We start from the raw sequence: 19653 nt of genomic DNA, 5'->3' as shown, positions 1-19653 counted from the left end.
TACACCTGCACTGACAGTTAGGACAGGTACCTAACAATGCGACTTTCATAAAAGATGAATATACTGATGATGGCGCTTTAAAACCCTCGCCGAATGATAATTTGACAAGAGGAACCCACAAGTAACAAAAGGAGACACTACCTCAGACTCCGCAGTTCATTTGTCATAATAAAAATACACTTTGAAATTTTTACTATGCGTTTCTAAAGCGCTTTGTGGTAGCGGTTATTTTCAAGATATGATTTATTAAATGAGTTAGTTTCTTACAGATTTACTGGTGTAGACGAATAATTACAGCCACGTACCTATTTAAAACTTTTAAAATTATCTCTAGATACGGTGGTCTGATCGTCGAACTTACAGCAGGTTTTATCTCATGTACAAACTTAAAATAGGTTGATTTTTAACTTATAAAAATACCAAGATGTTCTTATATAGTGGTTTTATCTATTCAATAACATGACGAAGGATAAAAATAATATTTTAACTGAAAATGAATTGTATCTATAACCAGAGTAAATAAGTTTGTATAATGTTTCTTTAAAGTTTAAATAGGGCTGTTCCCCCTTCTATATTCCCCAGTTCTTTAAAAGTAAATAATTAAATATTTGCAACTAAAATTCAACAAATTAAATCAACATTTGTTTTTATCATTTGGTTGAATATGTGTTTGTTAACTACGTAGTACAAAATGGGTTTTTAAACATACTTCTTTTATCTAAACTTTCATTTACTTTCAGTCATAGAATACTTCATTAAAATGTAAATATGATATATGTGAATATGCGAATATTAACGTATTTTTCACTCTCTGTTTTCCACATAATATTACAGTTCCGAAGGCATGTCTTTAAAATAATTGAAGATTTTATAATAGAAATATCTGAGATATACAATGAATGTTCGAATTGATCCTGAACGATTAATGAATTTATTAAGGGTTCGGTAGATTTTTTAAATTACATTCCAATTACAAAAAAACTGGAGATAATGGTAGTTTTCCTTACTTAATTTATTTGGTAAGTAGTCATGGTTGAGTGTTTATCTTATTTCATGCGTCGGTGCTTTTGACTGAGCGATGATTCAAAAAGCAGCAATTTTTTTTATTTCTTACCTGAAAAAGCCCTATGATGAGGGTGGTGAAACTGGGGTGTTTGAATCATGTCTGCAAACAAATCAAACTCGTCCCCTAAATCGCTGCCAGTAGCATTTGCTTCTGAAGCTTCTCCTGGTTTCTTGTTGCTTTCTTCTAGAGCCTCAAGACTTGCTAACAGCCCAGAGGCATTTTTCTATAATCATGCAAGTATGCGTTTTTCAAACCGGCCAGTTTTAACCAGGAATGGTAAAACAATACCTGTTGCGAATTATCATCGTCAAGTTCTACTAAACTTAGAGCTTCATCTAGAAAGAATTCGGACAGGGGTAAGGCAAGGTCTCCTAAGTCGCATGAAGAATTAGCCTCGGCCCCAAGTTCTCCTTTTATCACATACTCTCCTGTAAATTGAGAAAGTAACGACAATTAGTGTTACAAATTCAGTGGCGGTAATTATATATCGATTTTAATTTATACAATACTTAAACTTTCAACATGACCGAATTAGTAGAATGGTAATGTTACCGATTTCCATTGTATATGTGGGTTTTGAATGGTTTTTACTATTTTCAGATTTATCAAAATAGATATTAAGCAAAAAATAACACAGAAAAGAAAACAATAGTCTAAACTATGCCTTTTACCGCAATATTACAATATTACAGAAAGAAAACTCCTTTTTCTTTAAAAATGTTCAGTTACATGCTTGTTTACGAATGCCAGTGGATGTATTACTATTAATTAATCATAATTAATAACAGTCCGTATTTTTTTAATAACGAATAATTTTAAAACAATTTGTAACTAGTAGAAAAAGTAGGAAGCCTTAACATTTCACTTTATTAAGGATGGGTGCCCCGAGGAATTGGAGCAGTCTTACTCTTTAGATGGTTAAATAAAAACAAGATCTTCGTTATTAGTCGACTTCATCAACTTTCTATTGAACAGCCGTTTAAATTAATTTTCTAAATTTTCATTCAAAATGGCTGTTTATTAATAACAACTGCAAAAGGCGAAATGCAATTATATGTTTTTTCCGGAACGACCAGGATATACGCAGATATAAAAGCCGATAAAGTTATTGACAGCTTATAAGATCTATTAACTATTCAAATTAGTACCCGGTCTCGGTATAAAGGTAATTATTTTTACAATCAGAAACTTGATTGCGTGATTTGATACTTGATTGACTTTCTATGCATGCTCTAAGTCGGATTTGAATTTGCGAATGGTTATTCTTGGATAATTACGATTTTATTTAAACAAAGATGATACTACGTTTATTGACTCTTCTTTCTTTTAAAAGAAAATAACACTCAACATTGGTTATTCCGTATCAAAACATAATTGCAACTTTACGAATATCGATATTTTCCATGAATATGGCAACAAACCGATGTTCCACCACAATCAAAACATTAGATTGGTTCTCAAATTTATTTTATAGTTTTAAATGCAGTATTTGGTGGCCCTTTCATATTGTATCACTCAAATACCGCACAAAATCAAATATTTAAGAAAATTACCTTGATAATGTTATCCAATTTATTATTATAAACGTTTTCCCAAAATTGTCACAAAAACTAACTAAAAAACCGGCACTCACAAGCAATTTGGAACATTTTCATTGGATGGGATGACCAAACAAAGGCCAAGAAAAAACAAGTGGTCGAAAGCTTAATATAATGATCGCCCGACGGAGGAATAAGCGTGACTAAAAAGCCTACCAGCATGGTATCTTTCCCCCTCCCCTTACGAAGGTATTAACTTTACTTCCATCTCATTGGTCCGACCCAATAAAATGTAACATATTTATGGGCCTTTAGTTCTCCACCCCAGTTCATGGTCTAATTTTACGTAATTACAATGGCCGAGGAATATCGGATATTCCTTATTTTTTGTGAGGTTCTAATAAACTTCTAATAAAATTTACAAGAAAACCTGTTTATTTAAAATAAGTAACTAATTAAAAGAGACTAAAACGATATCTAACAGTGTTTTTTATTTATATTTGGCGGATGATAGACCGATTTTCCGTTTTGCAGCTATTTTCGAAACTACAAATTGTTTTTAAAAACACATCAGTGCTCCATAACTAGGCATTTTTTAATAAAATTAATTAAATGACATTTCTAAAGATTTTATGTGTCAAGCTTTTACTCTAATTAAGACAATCGACAGACATATTTGACACATTATCAGTATTGGCTTGAATGTCGAACGTAGCATAATTTTGTTCTTCTGAGGATTTCATACTTTTAATTGGCCGGTTTATAACTTTTATTGTATAATAAATTTGGTATGATCAACATGGAAACAAAAATAAAAAAAAATCTAACATGGTCTTTAAAAAGTTAAACCCATTTATTTTATAAATGTATTTGCGTTAAATAGATTCAAGTCAAATATGATAATCGTTTTACACACCCCAAATTTGTATCTTAAGCTGTCGATAAAAACGATTTTACCACCCAAGTGAGTTTACTAGGTTAGAGGTAATCCTACTCCCTGTAAGAACAGTTCCTATTACTTTTTTAATTTTTGAAAATAAGCCAATTTAATGTGAATAACTAATTAAATGTAGTTAAAACTATGGTCAGTGAATCTCGCATTAACACAGTAATTAAAACCAACCCAGTGTGGTTATTTTGGTATATAGTTTAAGCAAAAATATAAGTTTAGGAGAGAGACTTTTATATTTCTTTTATCACTCTGAAGTAGGTACTTATTTTGGCTGACTTTAGCAAAATAATCCATTAAATTGGTGAAATTAAGTCTAGGATGCATTTAAAAAGATTAACTTTGTTGTCCTGCATAGCATAGACCACCAAATGACTCCAAAGGTGACTAACTAGTGAATAACCCAAATCGCATTAATGTGATAGTCATTATTGGTAAAAACTATTTTTGTAAAAAGTTATTCGCATTAAATTGGCTATAGACTAAAATGATAAACACAAAATGTTTCGGGATTTATTTATCATCTTGTAACTAAAACAACTCAACATGGAACAAAAGTACTACAGTATACATAATTGAATTCATTATGGTTATTGCATTTTTAGAATAAAGAAAAAAAAATTAGACATATTTGATATCAGACCATATGCAATTTTGCAGTGTTTTTTGAATTACTTAAAATTTTTATCGTAGGTAAGTCAAAGATATGTCCAAATTGACAATTAATGTTAATTATTTATTATTAGTTTTTCAGATTTAATTTATTGAGTTCACACTGCGGTATAAAACCTGCTTAGTACAATTGTAGTAAACATAACCAAATAATAGAAAAACTAGAGCAATAAATGATAAACATAGATTAGTTAACAAAATAAAAAGCTATTTGAATAGCGACTGAGTATGCGACGGGTAATGTTAATACAATTACTTCTTTCAAAAATGACTAGACAATTTTTATGCTGACCAAGGATGACAAGTTAACGAAATTCCAATTTTATTTTGGCACTAGGTATGCATATAACAGTTTGGATTAACAGGTGTAATGTAAATAATCTATTATTATTGTGTTCTTCATATTATCAGTATGGAAGTCACCAAATACTGATAAACCCAACCTATAGCGTAATAGGATTATAATAATTTATATACATCATTTCTCATTAGAAACTCCCTTTACTTGCCTTTTCAAGCAATTAAGTTTTTATACGGAATTGACTGCCAACTGACCTACGATTGTTGGGTTAGATTATATTTCTGACGTCTTGTCTAATCGTCATTTACGATTAAAATCAATTTAAACTAGGAAATGCAAGTGAGAAATTGCGTAATGTTATCTCGATTTCACAAACAGCTTAGAAATGGCAGGTGTAATTGAAAACCAACTGTCAGACCCAGTTGTTGCGAAATAGTTTCGTGGATAAAAAACTGAGAAGGTCAAAAAGTAATTTATTGCCGAAATCGTTATAATAACCACATCTGTAACAATTTCATCTGGCGTTGAAAAGTAAACAATTTAAGTTCAAAACAGAACTACCAAAATGAAGGCATCACAAATCAACGAAAGTAAAAGTTATTACTTTTTAGGCTATTATTAGATATTATATTTACCTTTCCTTACAATGGTCGGGAATACAAAAGAATTACCAGCGCTACGTATATAATATAATTACATACTTATACATTCCTATACAGGTATATATTTTTACTAATATTTACTCTATCACTATGTTTCAGCATTTTACTTTAACTTAACATTTTTTACGTCCTAAGAGCTGATATTTAAAACTAAACAATGTAATCTTAATTAATCCAAGTAGCATTATCGAATCGCCGTTACTTTTTATTAAACTCCACCTCTGTTTTTATTTAGACATATGAATTATTATTGAAAAAGTTAATTATGCGCAATTAAGGCGGGATGATTAAACTGAATTTCTTGGTTCGGAAAGATATATTTCGTTCGGCCTGAAAGTCACTTACGCGTAGAAGGAATGCACCATCAAAGAAACCGCCAATGGGAACCATTCTGTTCCCTCTCCCTGTCTCTCTCTCGCAATACGGTTCTGCCGCTCCAACAAACCGCTAATGATTTTGATTTAAAAATTACATCTGCCAATGGTTTTCTGTGCCTTCCAGTGTCGTGCAAGCCCTCTTTTTTTGTTATAACAAAATCAGTTTTTTTATTTTCAGTAAATTACGCTTACCTAATTTTGTAAAAAAAAGAAAAAAAAACAGGTCTGAATGCAAATAACATTTTTGTTAGTACTTTTAAATATAGCTCTATGAAACAAACAAAAAAACCGGAAAGGATCTCGTTTTATATTTGAATTCATCACTCACTTTTTCAATTGCATTTAGATCGTCGTCAGGACAATAAAATACAATGTTATTATTGCTTGAGTTAATTAATGAAAGATAAAGCAAAACAATACATATAATAATTGCTAAATGTTATAAAATGTTTGTTATTTTTGTATTTTTTTTACGAAATATCGCCTAATAAATCTACTGAAAGAAGGAAAACCATGTGAAGTACTAGTATAGCATCTTATTTTGTGTAATAAATGTTCATATACTTGAATTAGACTCTTCTGAAGGTATTCCCAATGCCACGAACAATTGGAAATACCTATGTTAAAAACAATGTCGGCAAATCCAATCAATATCGATACAAAATTCTCTTTAGTTTCTACGCTATGTACGAGTGTCGATGTTTTTTCCTAAACAAGGTATGACAAAACATTATAAACCATAAAAAGACAATTTACCACTGTTCTTGTTTGCCCTTGAAAAACCATTGCTAATGCGAAACGAGAGAAAAGATTTTTTCGACAAAATTCGCTATGGATCCCTCAAGTTACGAAATAAAACACAGGAAATTAAGAAGGACTTTAAACGAGTAATAAACAAAATTGATTTTGAAGAGATTGCAAGATTTGTTCCTTTTCAGCCTTTTATTCTTCGCTTTAATCTATACGATCTCAAGTTAAAACGTGTAAGTAAAATCCTTTCCAGCCCATCGCTATCCCTTTAAGCCATTGAAATTTAATTTTTGCGCTACTTCTGTTATGTTTCAAAAAGATTATTATCTAAAATGTTATTAGACAGTCTCAAGTGCCTTTTGAGCTCTCTTAAATGTGGACTGCTGTCATCAACGTCATCCACTGTTTATTTACCTTCTTGACCGACCATAGAAAATGTAATTTTTGACACTTTACCCACTACAATAGAGTGATGGGCCCTTTCGTATTTCGATTCACGTCGGAACAAGTGCTACTTGTCCTTTTTTTTTTCGAGGAATTCCTATCGACTCTCCAATATAATCAAATAGTTAGGCCTTTGATTCAAATCTTTTTTTTATCAAATAGTTAAGGCAATAATAATTGTGTGAAGCCAAAACTGCTATACAGTATTGTCGGGGCACTTAATTAGGTTTGTTGAAAATGTGCAGGACTAGAATCTGACTGCTTAGAAATACTATAGTAGATTCTACCTAGATGTGGATAATAGTGAGGAATAAACCTAAGGGATCCCAAAAGGCCGAAATTATTTCATTTTTCAAGATCAAAACTAATTTGACCGAGTCATGCAGCAAGGTCTCTTGGGCATACCTTTATATCTATTATGCCTAACCCTAGATCATTAATCATAAATTTGGATACAATATGAGTTTTTAGACGTTTTGAATGTGCAGCAAACCAAAATTATTAATATATTATAGATATGGTCTACTGCCGAGGCTAATGATGCCATCGAAACAAAAAGCACGTTAAATTTTAAGGATTACCAGAATACCTACCTTAAAATCCAAAAATTTATCGTTTATTATAAAAATATTATGTTACCAAGATACCAAGCCCCGTTGAAAATAGCTTTTATTGCCAAGAAAGTACTAATAATAAAAGCTGTTGTAAGTAATTGAATTATAAAAGGGTGCAACTTAAATTAAGTCTGTGTATATTCAACCACTCTGTACATATACCAGAGTTAAAAAAATTCTATAGCAAACACTTTAAAATGTACTATTTATTTCCACCCTCTGAAAATTGATAATAACTCGTTTCATTATATATTTCACAATTTTAATAAGGACAAAATAAGGAAAAAAATAGTCTCCATTAAAAAGCGAAGCCGTAAGGTGCGTTGAAAGTTTTAAATTAAGTAATTTAAAGGCAGGTGTCGGTATAAATGAAACAGCCAAAAAAGGTACTGGGCCTTCAATATAACTTTTTATTCAGCCCAGTATACGCCATGACTTAACAGTTTTACTTATACGAATGTTTCTCAGAATACCTACCCCGTGTCAGGCTTGATTCCACGGCAAAGAACGTTCATTTTTGAAAAGGTTTTATACCTTCAAAATTACCATGATGAAATAATTAAATTAAATTAAATTTTTGTAAAAACAAAAAGGAGCTGAATAAGCTGGAAATAACGTTCGTTTTACATAAACATATAGATCGAATAATGCCTAATACAGGGTGGTCCAAATTGATTGTAGGATGCTGTATCTGAAAAACTATGCAAAATGAAAACAAATGAGCAGATAAACTTTTCTTAGGAAAAAGTATGGGCTATTACATGTGCTACATCAGAATGCTCTAAAGTTACAGCTTAAAGAAAGTTGAAGCTGTCAAACTTTTTAAACGCCATCTGTCCAGATTATTTTTATAAATTAAAAAAAATCTCAAATGACCATTTTAAAATGGTGAACACACATGCCAAATTTTATTTGGCATGAGTAAAAGTTTAAAATGAGTAACTTTTTTTCGATTAGGAATTATATGACACTTTAGATTTTTTTTTGTACATTCCACCCCTGAATTTGAACCACCATTTATATCAATACTGGAAGCAAATGGAGAATAATTTCTTAAAATGTTATCAACTAAAATAAGTCTATGCCATATATCAAAAAAGTATCACAACCCTAATGAATAAAATGCGGATTTTGATTTAAACATATTTCGAGCCCTACCGTGGAATACCTTTATTATTTTAAGAGAAGTTAGTACTCGCAATTAGCAATGTTTTAATGCGACATTTTATTGTACACCAAATTTTGCCTCTGTGCCTTAATTTAACCTACCTCTTGCATCTCTTGAAATAATCGAGAAACCCAGAGTCCGGGATAGAAAAATGAACACCCCGTATAAAATACAACTTTTGCAAGTGCTCTGACACATAAAGATATGATGTTTTTTCGACCTTAGCTAATCAGAAGCTTGTACTTAAATCTAAATATTTTTATTTATGGACCACTCTGCCCAGTAAAAATAGAATATTTATAGTAACAGCATAACAATTGTTGGTATTATGTTATTCAATTAGATTAAAGGCAAGGGTGGCTGGGCCCGTTTCTGTAGGGTTAGGGTATTTCACAGTAGCAATGGCGTTTATGACTAATGGTCTTCCTTGACATCCGATGAGATCAGCAAAATTTTTCTATTATTCCCCGTCTGTATTAATGATTGTATTTATTTTTGACGACTATTTTTTAGATCCCTCGGGAATAGAGACGTATCCTTGTATGAACTGTCCCCAGGTACGAAACCGAACTTTTTGTATGGTCACAACTCCTAACCTAGACCGTTATTATATGATGCTGTACAAAATGGACAAATTGCCTCTCAACCAACGCAAAAACAACAACAATTAATGTGAAGTAGTAGTCCATTTTTCTCAAAGTGGAGGTGTAAGTGTAAAAGTGATGGGAAAGAACACACAGCCTTCTCCACAAAAAATTTATTCAAGCCCCCCAAAAATGTTAGAGGGGCCGCTCGACATATGTTTCGGGCACATAAGTACCCATCTTCAGGAGCTAAAAGTTAGAAAGTCTACAATGTATTACCCCTAAATGGTAGAATCAAACATACCCCATATGACAAGGTGAAACGCCGGCTGTCTTTCTTCAAAGGGGAGACAGCAAGACCCAAGTTTAAAAAATTAGTATGCCGTAAGGCCAAACATTACTGTTGTGCTTAAAAAATCTGTAATTAAGACTAGAATGTTATATAAAATAGAGAGAAATACCAAAATGTTTTACCTTATTATGGAGAAAAAAACTAAAACTAAAGTAAAACTAAATAATTCACATTATGTGTTTAGGTCGGGGCGACCCTTAGAATTTAGGATTAAAAGTTCAATCATCTTAAAATTTTAACAAATGTCCGGTTGCACGAAGCTAACAGAACAAAATAGGCGATAAACGTTCTAGAATTTACAAAAAAGTTTTTCGTATCAACATTCGCAAAGCGAAGCCGTTATTTTGATGGCGGGGGGATGGCGCAGAAAATAGTTGCAATGAACAACATAGGCGGCACAGCGACAGCACCCGGCAACACCGCCCGCACAAGTGACAGAGGACAAAATGACAGTCGACGACTTAATGTCAAAAGCGTCAACAGCGCAAACTACCATAGATCAAGGAGGGGACCAGGAGTTCGATTTTCAACTTGAAACGTATCGCACGTCTGTTTCGTGGGCGCCATTTTTTTGTCGCTAAGAAACCACGTTTCTTGAAACGGTGCTCAGAGAAATTTGAAGTTGACGACCGAACTCCGCAGCCGGTCGAGTGGAGATAGTGGGAGCTCTAAGTGGAAACGTCGATTCCTAAAAGTCTACGGGGATTTGTCTTGTGCGGTGCACTTCCAAAAGGCGGAAAGGGTGAAAACCTAGGAGAAGACCACGTGGATGTGACAGTGACGGTTATAGTTTCCACGAGGAAGGACTACATCTTTTGCTCGGATCGTGCCTTTAAGCGATTTTTTAGAACTTTTAAAAGAAGTTAAAATATAAACAACATTCGGTTCTGGGCTAGCGCGTGGAATAGTCAACCGCGTGTCGAGTTCACCCGAAAAGCGGAAAAATCAGCACCAAGAGGCCCGTCTGGGGATGACCTAGAGTCAGACAAATCCTGGACAGAAAGAAAACCCCTGGCAAATTGCCCCTTATAGGGAGCAGAAGCCATATTCCCCTAGTTGGATAGGGGATTCAGGAAGGAAGGAAGGAAGGAGGGGACCAAGAGGTATAAACAAACATAAGTGAGGTTAAGGCTATAAGCTGGTTGAACACATTGAAAAAATACATTGAAAAAAAAAAAAAATACATTGAAAAAAAACTGTAAAAAAGGCAAATCTGGGAGAAAATTGAACACTAAATAGTGCGTGCAAACCTGGGAGATGAAGCAGGTGAACAAATGTCCAGAGCATGTCAACAAGATGCTCGAGTGTCAACACAATGTCCAAAAAAAGAAGAAAAACTGAGTTTAAGGAAGGGGCTATTAGAAGTTCAAAGATCTGAAGAATGGAGCCGAGGTGTGGTTTAGCTGGTCATTGAGGCAGGTATGCCCGCCACTCTGAGAGGCCTTGTTAATCTCGAGGACCTCTAAGAGGTTCAAGAGATTATTCTTATCACAAAAATGTAAAGCCCTGAAACCTTGTTCAATATTAAATGTATGTTGATTGTAATAGAGATGTCTAGCAAAATGAGACTTAATGGAGTTTGCATTAAGGTTGGGGTTGTTGGAAAATTTATCTGCCTCTCTACTATGTTTGTGGATACGAGTGGCGAACCTCCTACCAGTTTGGCCAATGTAGAGTGCATTGCAGTTGGGGGTGCAGCAGGAGAGTTCATAAACTCCAGATCTGTGAAGTGTGGGTGTTGTGTCTTTGGAGTTGCAAAGGAATTGGCGTGAAGTGTGTAGGACTTTGAAACAAATAGTGATGTTGAGAGGCTTAAATATGTTTCTTAACTTTCCTGGATTAAGACCGTAGCCACAAATAATGATTTTCCTGCTTTTCTGTTCAACAAGGTTTATTACAATCATTTTAACAAGTTCATTAACAAGAATCTACTCATAACTGATGAACCTAAAATATCAAATTACTATTCTATCCCCTTCCTAGGCCCTGTTTTCCTACAATTAAGAAACATATTTAAGCCTCTCAACATCACTATTTGTTTCAAAGTCCTACACACTTCACGCCAATTCCTTTGCAACTCCAAAGACACAACACCCACACTTCACAGATCTGGAGTTTATGAACTCTCCTGCTGCACCCCCAACTGCAATGCACTCTACATTGGCCAAACTGGTAGGAGGTTCGGCACTCGTATCCACGAACATATTAGAGAGGCAGATAAATTTTCCAACAACCCCAACCTTAATGCAAACTCCATTAAGTCTCATTGTGCTAGACATCTCTATTACAATCAACATACATTTAATATTGAACAAGGTTTCAGGGCTTTACATTTTTGTGATAAGAATAATCTCTTGAACCTCTTAGAGGTCCTCGAGATTAACAAGGCCTCTCAGAGTGGCGGGCATACCTGCCTCAATGACCAGCTAAACCACACCTCGGCTCCATTCTTCAAATCTTTGAACTTCTAATAGCCCCTTCCTTAAACTCAGTTTTTCTTCTTTTTTTGGATATTGTGTTGACACTCGAGCATCTTGTTGACATGCTCTGGACATTTGTTCACCTGCTTCATCTCCCAGGTCTGCACGCACTATTTAGTGTTCAATTTTCTCCCAGATTTGCCTTTTTTACAGTTTTTTTTCAATGTATTTTTTTTTTTCAATGTATTTTTTCAATGTGTTCAACCAGGTTATAGCCTTAACCTCACTTATGTTTGTTTATACCTCTTGGTGCCCTCCTTGATCTACGGTAGTTTGCGCTGTTGACGCTTTTGACATTAAGTCGTCGACTGTCGTTTTGTCGTCTGTCACTTGTGCGGGCGGTGTTGCCGGGTGCTGTCGCTGTGCCGCCTATGTTGTTCATTGCAACTATTTTTTGCGCCATCCCCCCGCCATCAAAATAACGGCTTCGCTTTGCGAATGTTGATACGAAAAACTTTTTTGTAAATTCTAGAACGTTTATCGCCCATTTTGTTCTGTTAGCTTCGTGCAACCGGACATTTGTTAAAATTTTAAGATAATTGAACTTTTAATCCTAAATTCTAAGGGTCGCCCCGACCTAAACACATAATGTGAATTATTTAGTTTTACTTTAGTTTTAGTTTTTTTCTCCATAATAAGGTAAAACATTTTGGTATTTTTCTCTATTTTATATAACATTCTAGTCTTAATTACAGATTTTTTAAGCACAACAGTAATGTTTGGCCTTACGGCATACTAATTTTTTAAACTTGGGTCTTGCTGTCTCCCCTTTGAAGAAAGACAGCCGGCGTTTCACCTTGTCATATGGGGTATGTTTGATTCTACCATTTAGGGGTAATACATTGTAGACTTTCTAACTTTTAGCTCCTGAAGATGGGTACTTATGTGCCCGAAACATATGTCGAGCGGCCCCTCTAACATTTTGGGGGGCTTGAATAAATTTTTTGTGGAGAAGGCTGTGTGTTCTTTCCCATCACTTTAACAACAATTAACTTAACTATACCCAATAAAGCGACTTACACATTTGCCACAATTTTTTATGCTTATTTAAGTGGCTGACGTTCGTGTGTCCTTTTGTTCCCGAGATAAGAATCGATTTTAAAATAAATTATCGCGTTGATGGGTGTCTGTCATAATGTGACAAACCATTTCACAAATGCATGAGTATCATTATATGCACATTGATATGAATACCACACACGACGCGTTGTACCGTTCTTCGTTTAATAACTTTTTTGAACAACCTTTCAGTTTACAACGACCCCCTTTTAATGTCGTTTATTAAACAGGCTCAACCTCTCTGACAGTTCATAAAAAAACAACAACTATATACTCACCAGTTTCTGTGTCTACTGTGTAGTTAACTCCAGCCCAAATATCCTCTTCGGCGGTTTCGATTTCTGGTTCTTCTTCCTGTAACATTAAAAAAATCCAGTAGGAGAATTTCTAGATGCTAAATTAGCTCAGTGAATAGAATATTACTACTACTATTTTCAATCCCACAGTTTTGCATGTTTTCCAAAAAAATTGTCATAACTGACGTTAGTAATGTTACTATGAGTTATATTGAAAGCATTGCGTTTGACGCAATAGAGCGACTAACTCTATACTTTCGACTACATAACTGGTGTCGTAAAAAGTATCCAGTATTAAAAAATTTGGGATTCCTTTCTTCTTTAAAATTGACTGATGTAAAAACTGTGGTAGAAGAATAGTTTTGTTACATTAGATAAATGTGGTGCTAGTTTGAAGTTTATGAAACAAAATCACAAACCTTAACTTTTTCATTTTTAGCTTTAACTTCCTCAGCTTCCTTTTCGATAAGCAGCGATGTAGAAGCATCAGCATCATTTTTCAAAGTCTCAACTACATCAGCCGCCTTGTCCTTCAGCTGCTTTTCTTGTCTGGCTAATTCCAAAGAGAAACCAAGATCTACGTCCTGTTTCCACAAAACTTCGATAAGATCCATATCCTGTAAATGCGAAATAATAGAAAAAATTACAACATATTAACTAACATCAAATTAGTGAGTTATTATAGATGAGGATATAAGTATATAAACACAATTTTGATGAGAATTTGTGCCACATCAATGACAAAACAATAAATTATAGGGACTTAACCTTTTACTTACAGCCATTGTTCCAATCGCATAACCCCAAAAAGAGAATAAATGAAGAACATTAAACCAGAGTAAAATTCAGTCAGACTTTATAAATGCCCGTACTAACTTAGATCCAAAATAATACAAGTGTTGCTAAAAACTGCGTAAAGATAACACTATCACACGCTAATTATCGAACGCGATAAGGATAAGACTTTCAATTTTACGGCATACAATTAATAACCTTGAGCTGTGTTGTTTACCTATTTCATAAAATAGAGAAAAACTTCCTTTTCAAGTCTATAATATTAAATATGGAAAAGTTGTTGACGTTTGGTATATAATGATATCGTATGTTACGACTATATTCTACTGCAACTTACTCAATAAAATTTTCTAATATTGATTATATTTGATGCATAAAATTGGAGATTCTAAAGCAACAATAGTTCAAAATTGCATATTAAAGATATAAAATAATAAAATATATTAATATTTAACGGTAGCCAGATAGAGTTCTAAGGAATAAATAATTTAAGTGATTATATTAGTCGTTGTACTCTATTAGACAAAACTTATTACAGCCAAGAGTTTTTCATATTTACGAGAAAAACTGAAAACCCCTGTAGATAACATTATTTGTTTTATCCAAAACGAATTCCGTAATACTTGAACTTGTACTATCATTTTAATCTTTTTAGAAGAATACTTGGATTATAGAGAGAGAGAGAGATTGGATATTCTCTCTCTCTAGAGAGATAAGAATATTTGGATTTTTTTTAAAAGCGAACGTTGACGAGTTTCTGGATGGAGAACTAGCAGCTTAAAAAAGTAGGTTAAGATGCTATATGAATATATTAAAACCCAAAATCTTATACCAGTATCAATATGTCTCTTGCAAAAAATAAATGTATATGATGTTAAGAAATACGACCAATTCAAACCTATACGTCCTGAGAGAACATAATATAATAATTATAATGAATTTCATGTATCGACAGTGAAACTACATACAACTGCATCATACTTATCATCAGGCGATTTAGTGCAATATTAATCTAAAGGAAAAATCTTGTAAAAAGACAAAAAAATACGTTCGCACATGCATGGAGCTTTCTAATTTCTCATGTCGTTAGGCTACTTTTTTTGTTTCAAATGTGACTCATTTCTATTGCACTGCGTTTACAGCAAATATCTTTGACAGAGTTAGAGAGTAATTGAAAGTTTTTGGTTTTGTCAACTTATTTTCAGAATGAGGTTATTCAAAAGTCAGTATACTTTTTGCCGCTTGCAATAATCGAAAAATGTGATCCCATTTTGGGAGGAGCATGTATGAAAACAATGGGTGTGATAGCTGTGGGGTAGTAAGAATTACTCTGAACCACACCTTCGTATCCCGCGTGGTTGTTCAAATGAAACCCGCGTTTCGGTGCGGTCACGAAAAGACGCCATCTTGTCGACCCGCTGCGATACATCCTATATATTATGCAGTATACACACATAGGCGGCGATGCATATACTTTATACCTTAAATGTGGCAGCAAATAAATAGCTCGTCAAGATCTATATTTGTAATGCTGTATGTATCTGTCACTGTAGAAATAGAAAAATATATAATATAGCTTTTATGACAATTGTGAAAATTAAAATTCTCTCATAGAATCACCAGCATGTAGGATGTAGGTACCATTAAGGTATCTGTGTAGACATTAAAAAATTAAGCATTAATAATAATTTTTAAAATTCATTAATTCAAAGTGACTCATCCTTAACCCTAATACTCAAATTAAATTTAGATACTATTTATAAACATGCTCGGTTTGATGTACTCGTACCTATACTAATAAAAATTTAAGTATTTTGAAACATATTTAAATCTGAACGTCACTGGTCAGATCGGCATGCACGCTAATGTCGGCAATACCTGTGAGAGGTTTTTCGTTTTTTTTTTTTATTATGAGCTCATGATATAATTCACGCAGAGCTTTAATTTTCTACCTATACCAACCATAATGGAAAAGTAGGAGTTGTTTTCTACGCCTTCTTTCATCTATCAACTACGTAGACCTGCCGAGAAAATGTTAAAATCACATGCATGTATCCATTAATCATTTAAAAAAGGCAACGCCACTGTTAATTAATATTTGTTTTAAGCGGTAACTATTCGTGTTGTGTGAGCTCTTTGATAATGCATATTTATTAAAAGAAAATAGGTTCGCTTTAGGGCCTCAATGGGAATGATGGTTATGTATATTTAATACCTTTGTTTCTAGTGCCCATATAAAAGAAAAAAAAATAGAAGAAACAATGACACGAAAATTGTACATAAATCATTTTACAATAATCTGATCTTACAAGAAATTATTTCATAGGAAAAATATCATTTAAATGTTTTTTCTCGCGGCAGTCAAGCTTTAAAACTAAAAAAGGATCAGAATCAAACAAGGAACGCTTATTTCGACGACTTTCTCCTGAACTTAACATTGAAAAAATTTGTACACTTTTCTCATCATCTCATCTCCGTAATAAAAAAGGAAAGAAGATAATTTCCGTCCTTAGCCAGAACATAAAAAGTGTTTAGAATGGATTAACGTAATGGTCTAACGAATGTTAAAAGGAAGTAACCACAGTTTTTTTTACACTAGGTACAGGATTGTTTGTCCTATAAACAACAGTGCTGATTCAAAAGGGGTATACCCATCAGTCTTAGAAATATATTACTTAGGTACATTTAATCAACTTATGTAGTTATTTGTTGACAAATACAGTCAAAGCGTGTATTGAGTTAATTTAGATAAATAGCATGAAACATGTAAACGAAAAATTAACCTGTCAATAGGTAACCCGACTATTATAACAAAAATATTAAACTTATTAACTACATACCGAGCGTGATTTGAAGTTCCATAAAAGGCACTAATCTTGCATAACGATCAATAATTGCACGAAAACGCGTTTGCAATAATAATTGCATTTCGGTTTTCTTAAAAACTCGAATGCACGTGTAGCCTACTAACATTTTCGAAGACGACTAAAAGTTTATGGAAGGTTCCGACTCATTTCGGTATACCCCAAAAATTGTCATGATGACATTAAAATTTGTCTAACTTGCAAAATCATTCTCCTATATGGTAGTGCGTCTAGAGCCAATGTGTTAAACGTACTATGATTGTTTAACAATATGTTCTATACTTTTGTTGTCATTTTACAAATAAAAATAACCCTCGTCATTTTTGATATGCTCATTAATATTGACGATACATATAAATTGATCAGAATGCATGCGACCATAGTGGATGAATCCACGAGAACAATACGAAAGGATTTATAAGTTGGGTGGGGGTTCCCAAGTTGCAATAATTCCCATCACCACCGTTACTAAAAATAATGGATCTTTCAGTTGATTAAAGTAAAATAGGGTACCGCTTCGGCTTTTATCCAATGAAGACGGTCGATAAAGCAATTCAGACGAGATCTGGATTCCTATTAAGAACTATCATTTATCATCTGTCTCCACGATACTCTACACAAATAATAATACATACGGGCTCGAACACAGAACACAGGGTTGGATTCTTTTTCCAGAACAGCTGAATAATTTTACAACTCTATTATACTAGGCTACTTTTTCGCTTTGGTTACTAATTACATAAGTATACACACTTACACAGCGTACTGATTTTTCAAGCCTCGTCATGGGAATCCCGGTCATTTCAATAAGAGCTACAAGGTAGATTAAATTGAGGCAAAGTTCCATATTTGCAGCTCAATAAAATAAAAAAATTAAAAATATTCCGACATGCGGAAATCCAAAAAACAATTTTTTTGCTAATTAACACTTAATATTAAAAAACTAAATAAACGACACTAATAAAAAATAAATGCCACTATTCCATCCTCAACTTGGATTTTTTTTAATTGGGTAGTTTTTTCTGATTACGATGATGTGTCAGATGTTATGGTTCAGGTTTGCAATTTAGTGAAATTAACTAAATTTTTGGCCAATCATCATTAAGTGTTTTGTTGTGTATTAGTCCTACGCTAGAGCGCTTAGATTTTTACGTCGTTAAAGTGTTTTTTAACCAAACCTAACCAAACAAAAAATCCTATTGTAACAAATGCCAAAATAACATGCAGTGATTTGGGAAAATTTGTTTCAGTTGTCTCCGAAAATATTCCAAATTCCAAATTGCGTAACTTTGCCCTAATTTAACCTTCCAAGCCACATCTTTGAATAACATCTTGTACATGATGATTTACCTACTTTTAATAAATATAATAAATATACCTACTGTTAATGAATGTACAGGGTATCCGGATTTAGTGTGTTTTAGATAGAGAGAGAAAAACTAGTATACATGTCTAGAGCTCGATTTTTGAAAAAAGATTAATGGCACAAACCCTATTTCAATAACTTCAGTCAGTTTGCGGCGCTAGAGGGCGTTTTTCGAATTACGCCCATTTTGAAAACTCTTCACAACTTTTTTGTTTATTAAAATATCGAAGTGAAGCAAAAACATTCTTAAGGCCCTGTTTCGATGTAATTCCAGTGGCGCGCTTAGTTTTTTGCTACCAGATATAGACCTATAATAACAAATCACTTTTTCAGTTTTTTCACACACATTAAAGTAACTAAAAAACGCAATAATTTTAAACATTCAAGTGTTGTCATAGAAACAAAAAATAAATAAACGTCACTTTTAATAGCTGATGATTTCAAAACCTGAGTCAAAGTGCATTCTCAGTGATTTTTAAGATTAACTATAGGCATACTTTCATTGTAGTAAACGGCATAAAACGGACATTTTTTAAAGTTATAGCCAAGTGTCATTTCAATTTAAAATAATAAAGTTAGGCAAATTTTTGAGAAAACGGTAGACATTAACAAAAAACCAAGCACGCCACTGGAATCACATCGAAAAAGTGCCTTGAGAATGTTATTTTAATAAACAAAAAGTTATGTTTTGTAAAGGAGTTTTCAAAATGGGCAAAATTTGAAAAACGCCCTCTAGCGTCGCTAACTGACAAGATATCGATATACCTACGGTTTTTGTCATTAAGCCTTTCTCAAAAATCCACCTCTAGACATGTATATTAGTTTTTTCCTATCTAGCTGGGAAATGGGATTTTCCTGTCAAAACACTCTAAATCCGGACACCCTGTATAGTCACAAATGACTATACGTTCAATAAATCAATCTAAAACGAGTAAAAAAGAAAAATTCTCTGTTTCAGCTGGACATACACATCAAAATACTAATTATTTTTCGGTTTTGCATGTAAATAGTCTGAACCTTTACGCGTCGCCTGGTTAGAACTGAAGTCAATCAAGAAACCAATTTACATTAAAATGGCCAGATCAAAATTGGTTTAAACATTCCTTTGTTTCTGGCCTATGGCAAGAAACGTATAAAATCTGCATAATAAAGTAATTTATCACAACCGCCATCTTTTATTTTATATAACCGTGTACCGGTGTTGGCGCTGTTAGATATCTAAATTGGCACGCAAAATGTTATACCTTCAATGAATTTGCATAATCAATACACCTACAAAATAATAAAAAACCGATTGCGTCCATACTAACTAGTGA

General features: G+C 33.3%; 1 protein-coding gene across 1 annotated transcript in view; it reads right to left on the bottom strand.

The window, feature by feature from the left end:
* LOC145739777 (segmentation protein cap'n'collar-like) overlaps nt 1–19653 on the bottom strand; it is a 43089-nt gene that overhangs the window by 10682 nt on the left and 12754 nt on the right. Inside the window, exons 2-5 of the mRNA XM_081995152.1 lie at nt 13732–13929; nt 13295–13370; nt 1355–1494; nt 1115–1289 (exon numbers count right to left, since the gene is read on the bottom strand). Coding sequence (XP_081851278.1) covers nt 1115–1289; nt 1355–1494; nt 13295–13370; nt 13732–13929 — 589 coding nt within the window. The remainder of the gene's footprint in view (nt 1–1114; nt 1290–1354; nt 1495–13294; nt 13371–13731; nt 13930–19653) is intronic.

Source organism: Ips typographus, unplaced genomic scaffold, assembly GCF_016097725.1.
Source record: "Ips typographus isolate SLU unplaced genomic scaffold, UJ_Ityp_2.0 IpsContig44, whole genome shotgun sequence".
In the NCBI taxonomy this organism is placed as follows: domain Eukaryota; kingdom Metazoa; phylum Arthropoda; class Insecta; order Coleoptera; family Curculionidae; genus Ips; species Ips typographus.
Note: the sequence above shows the minus strand (reverse complement) of the source record. Positions and strands in the feature narration are given on the sequence as shown.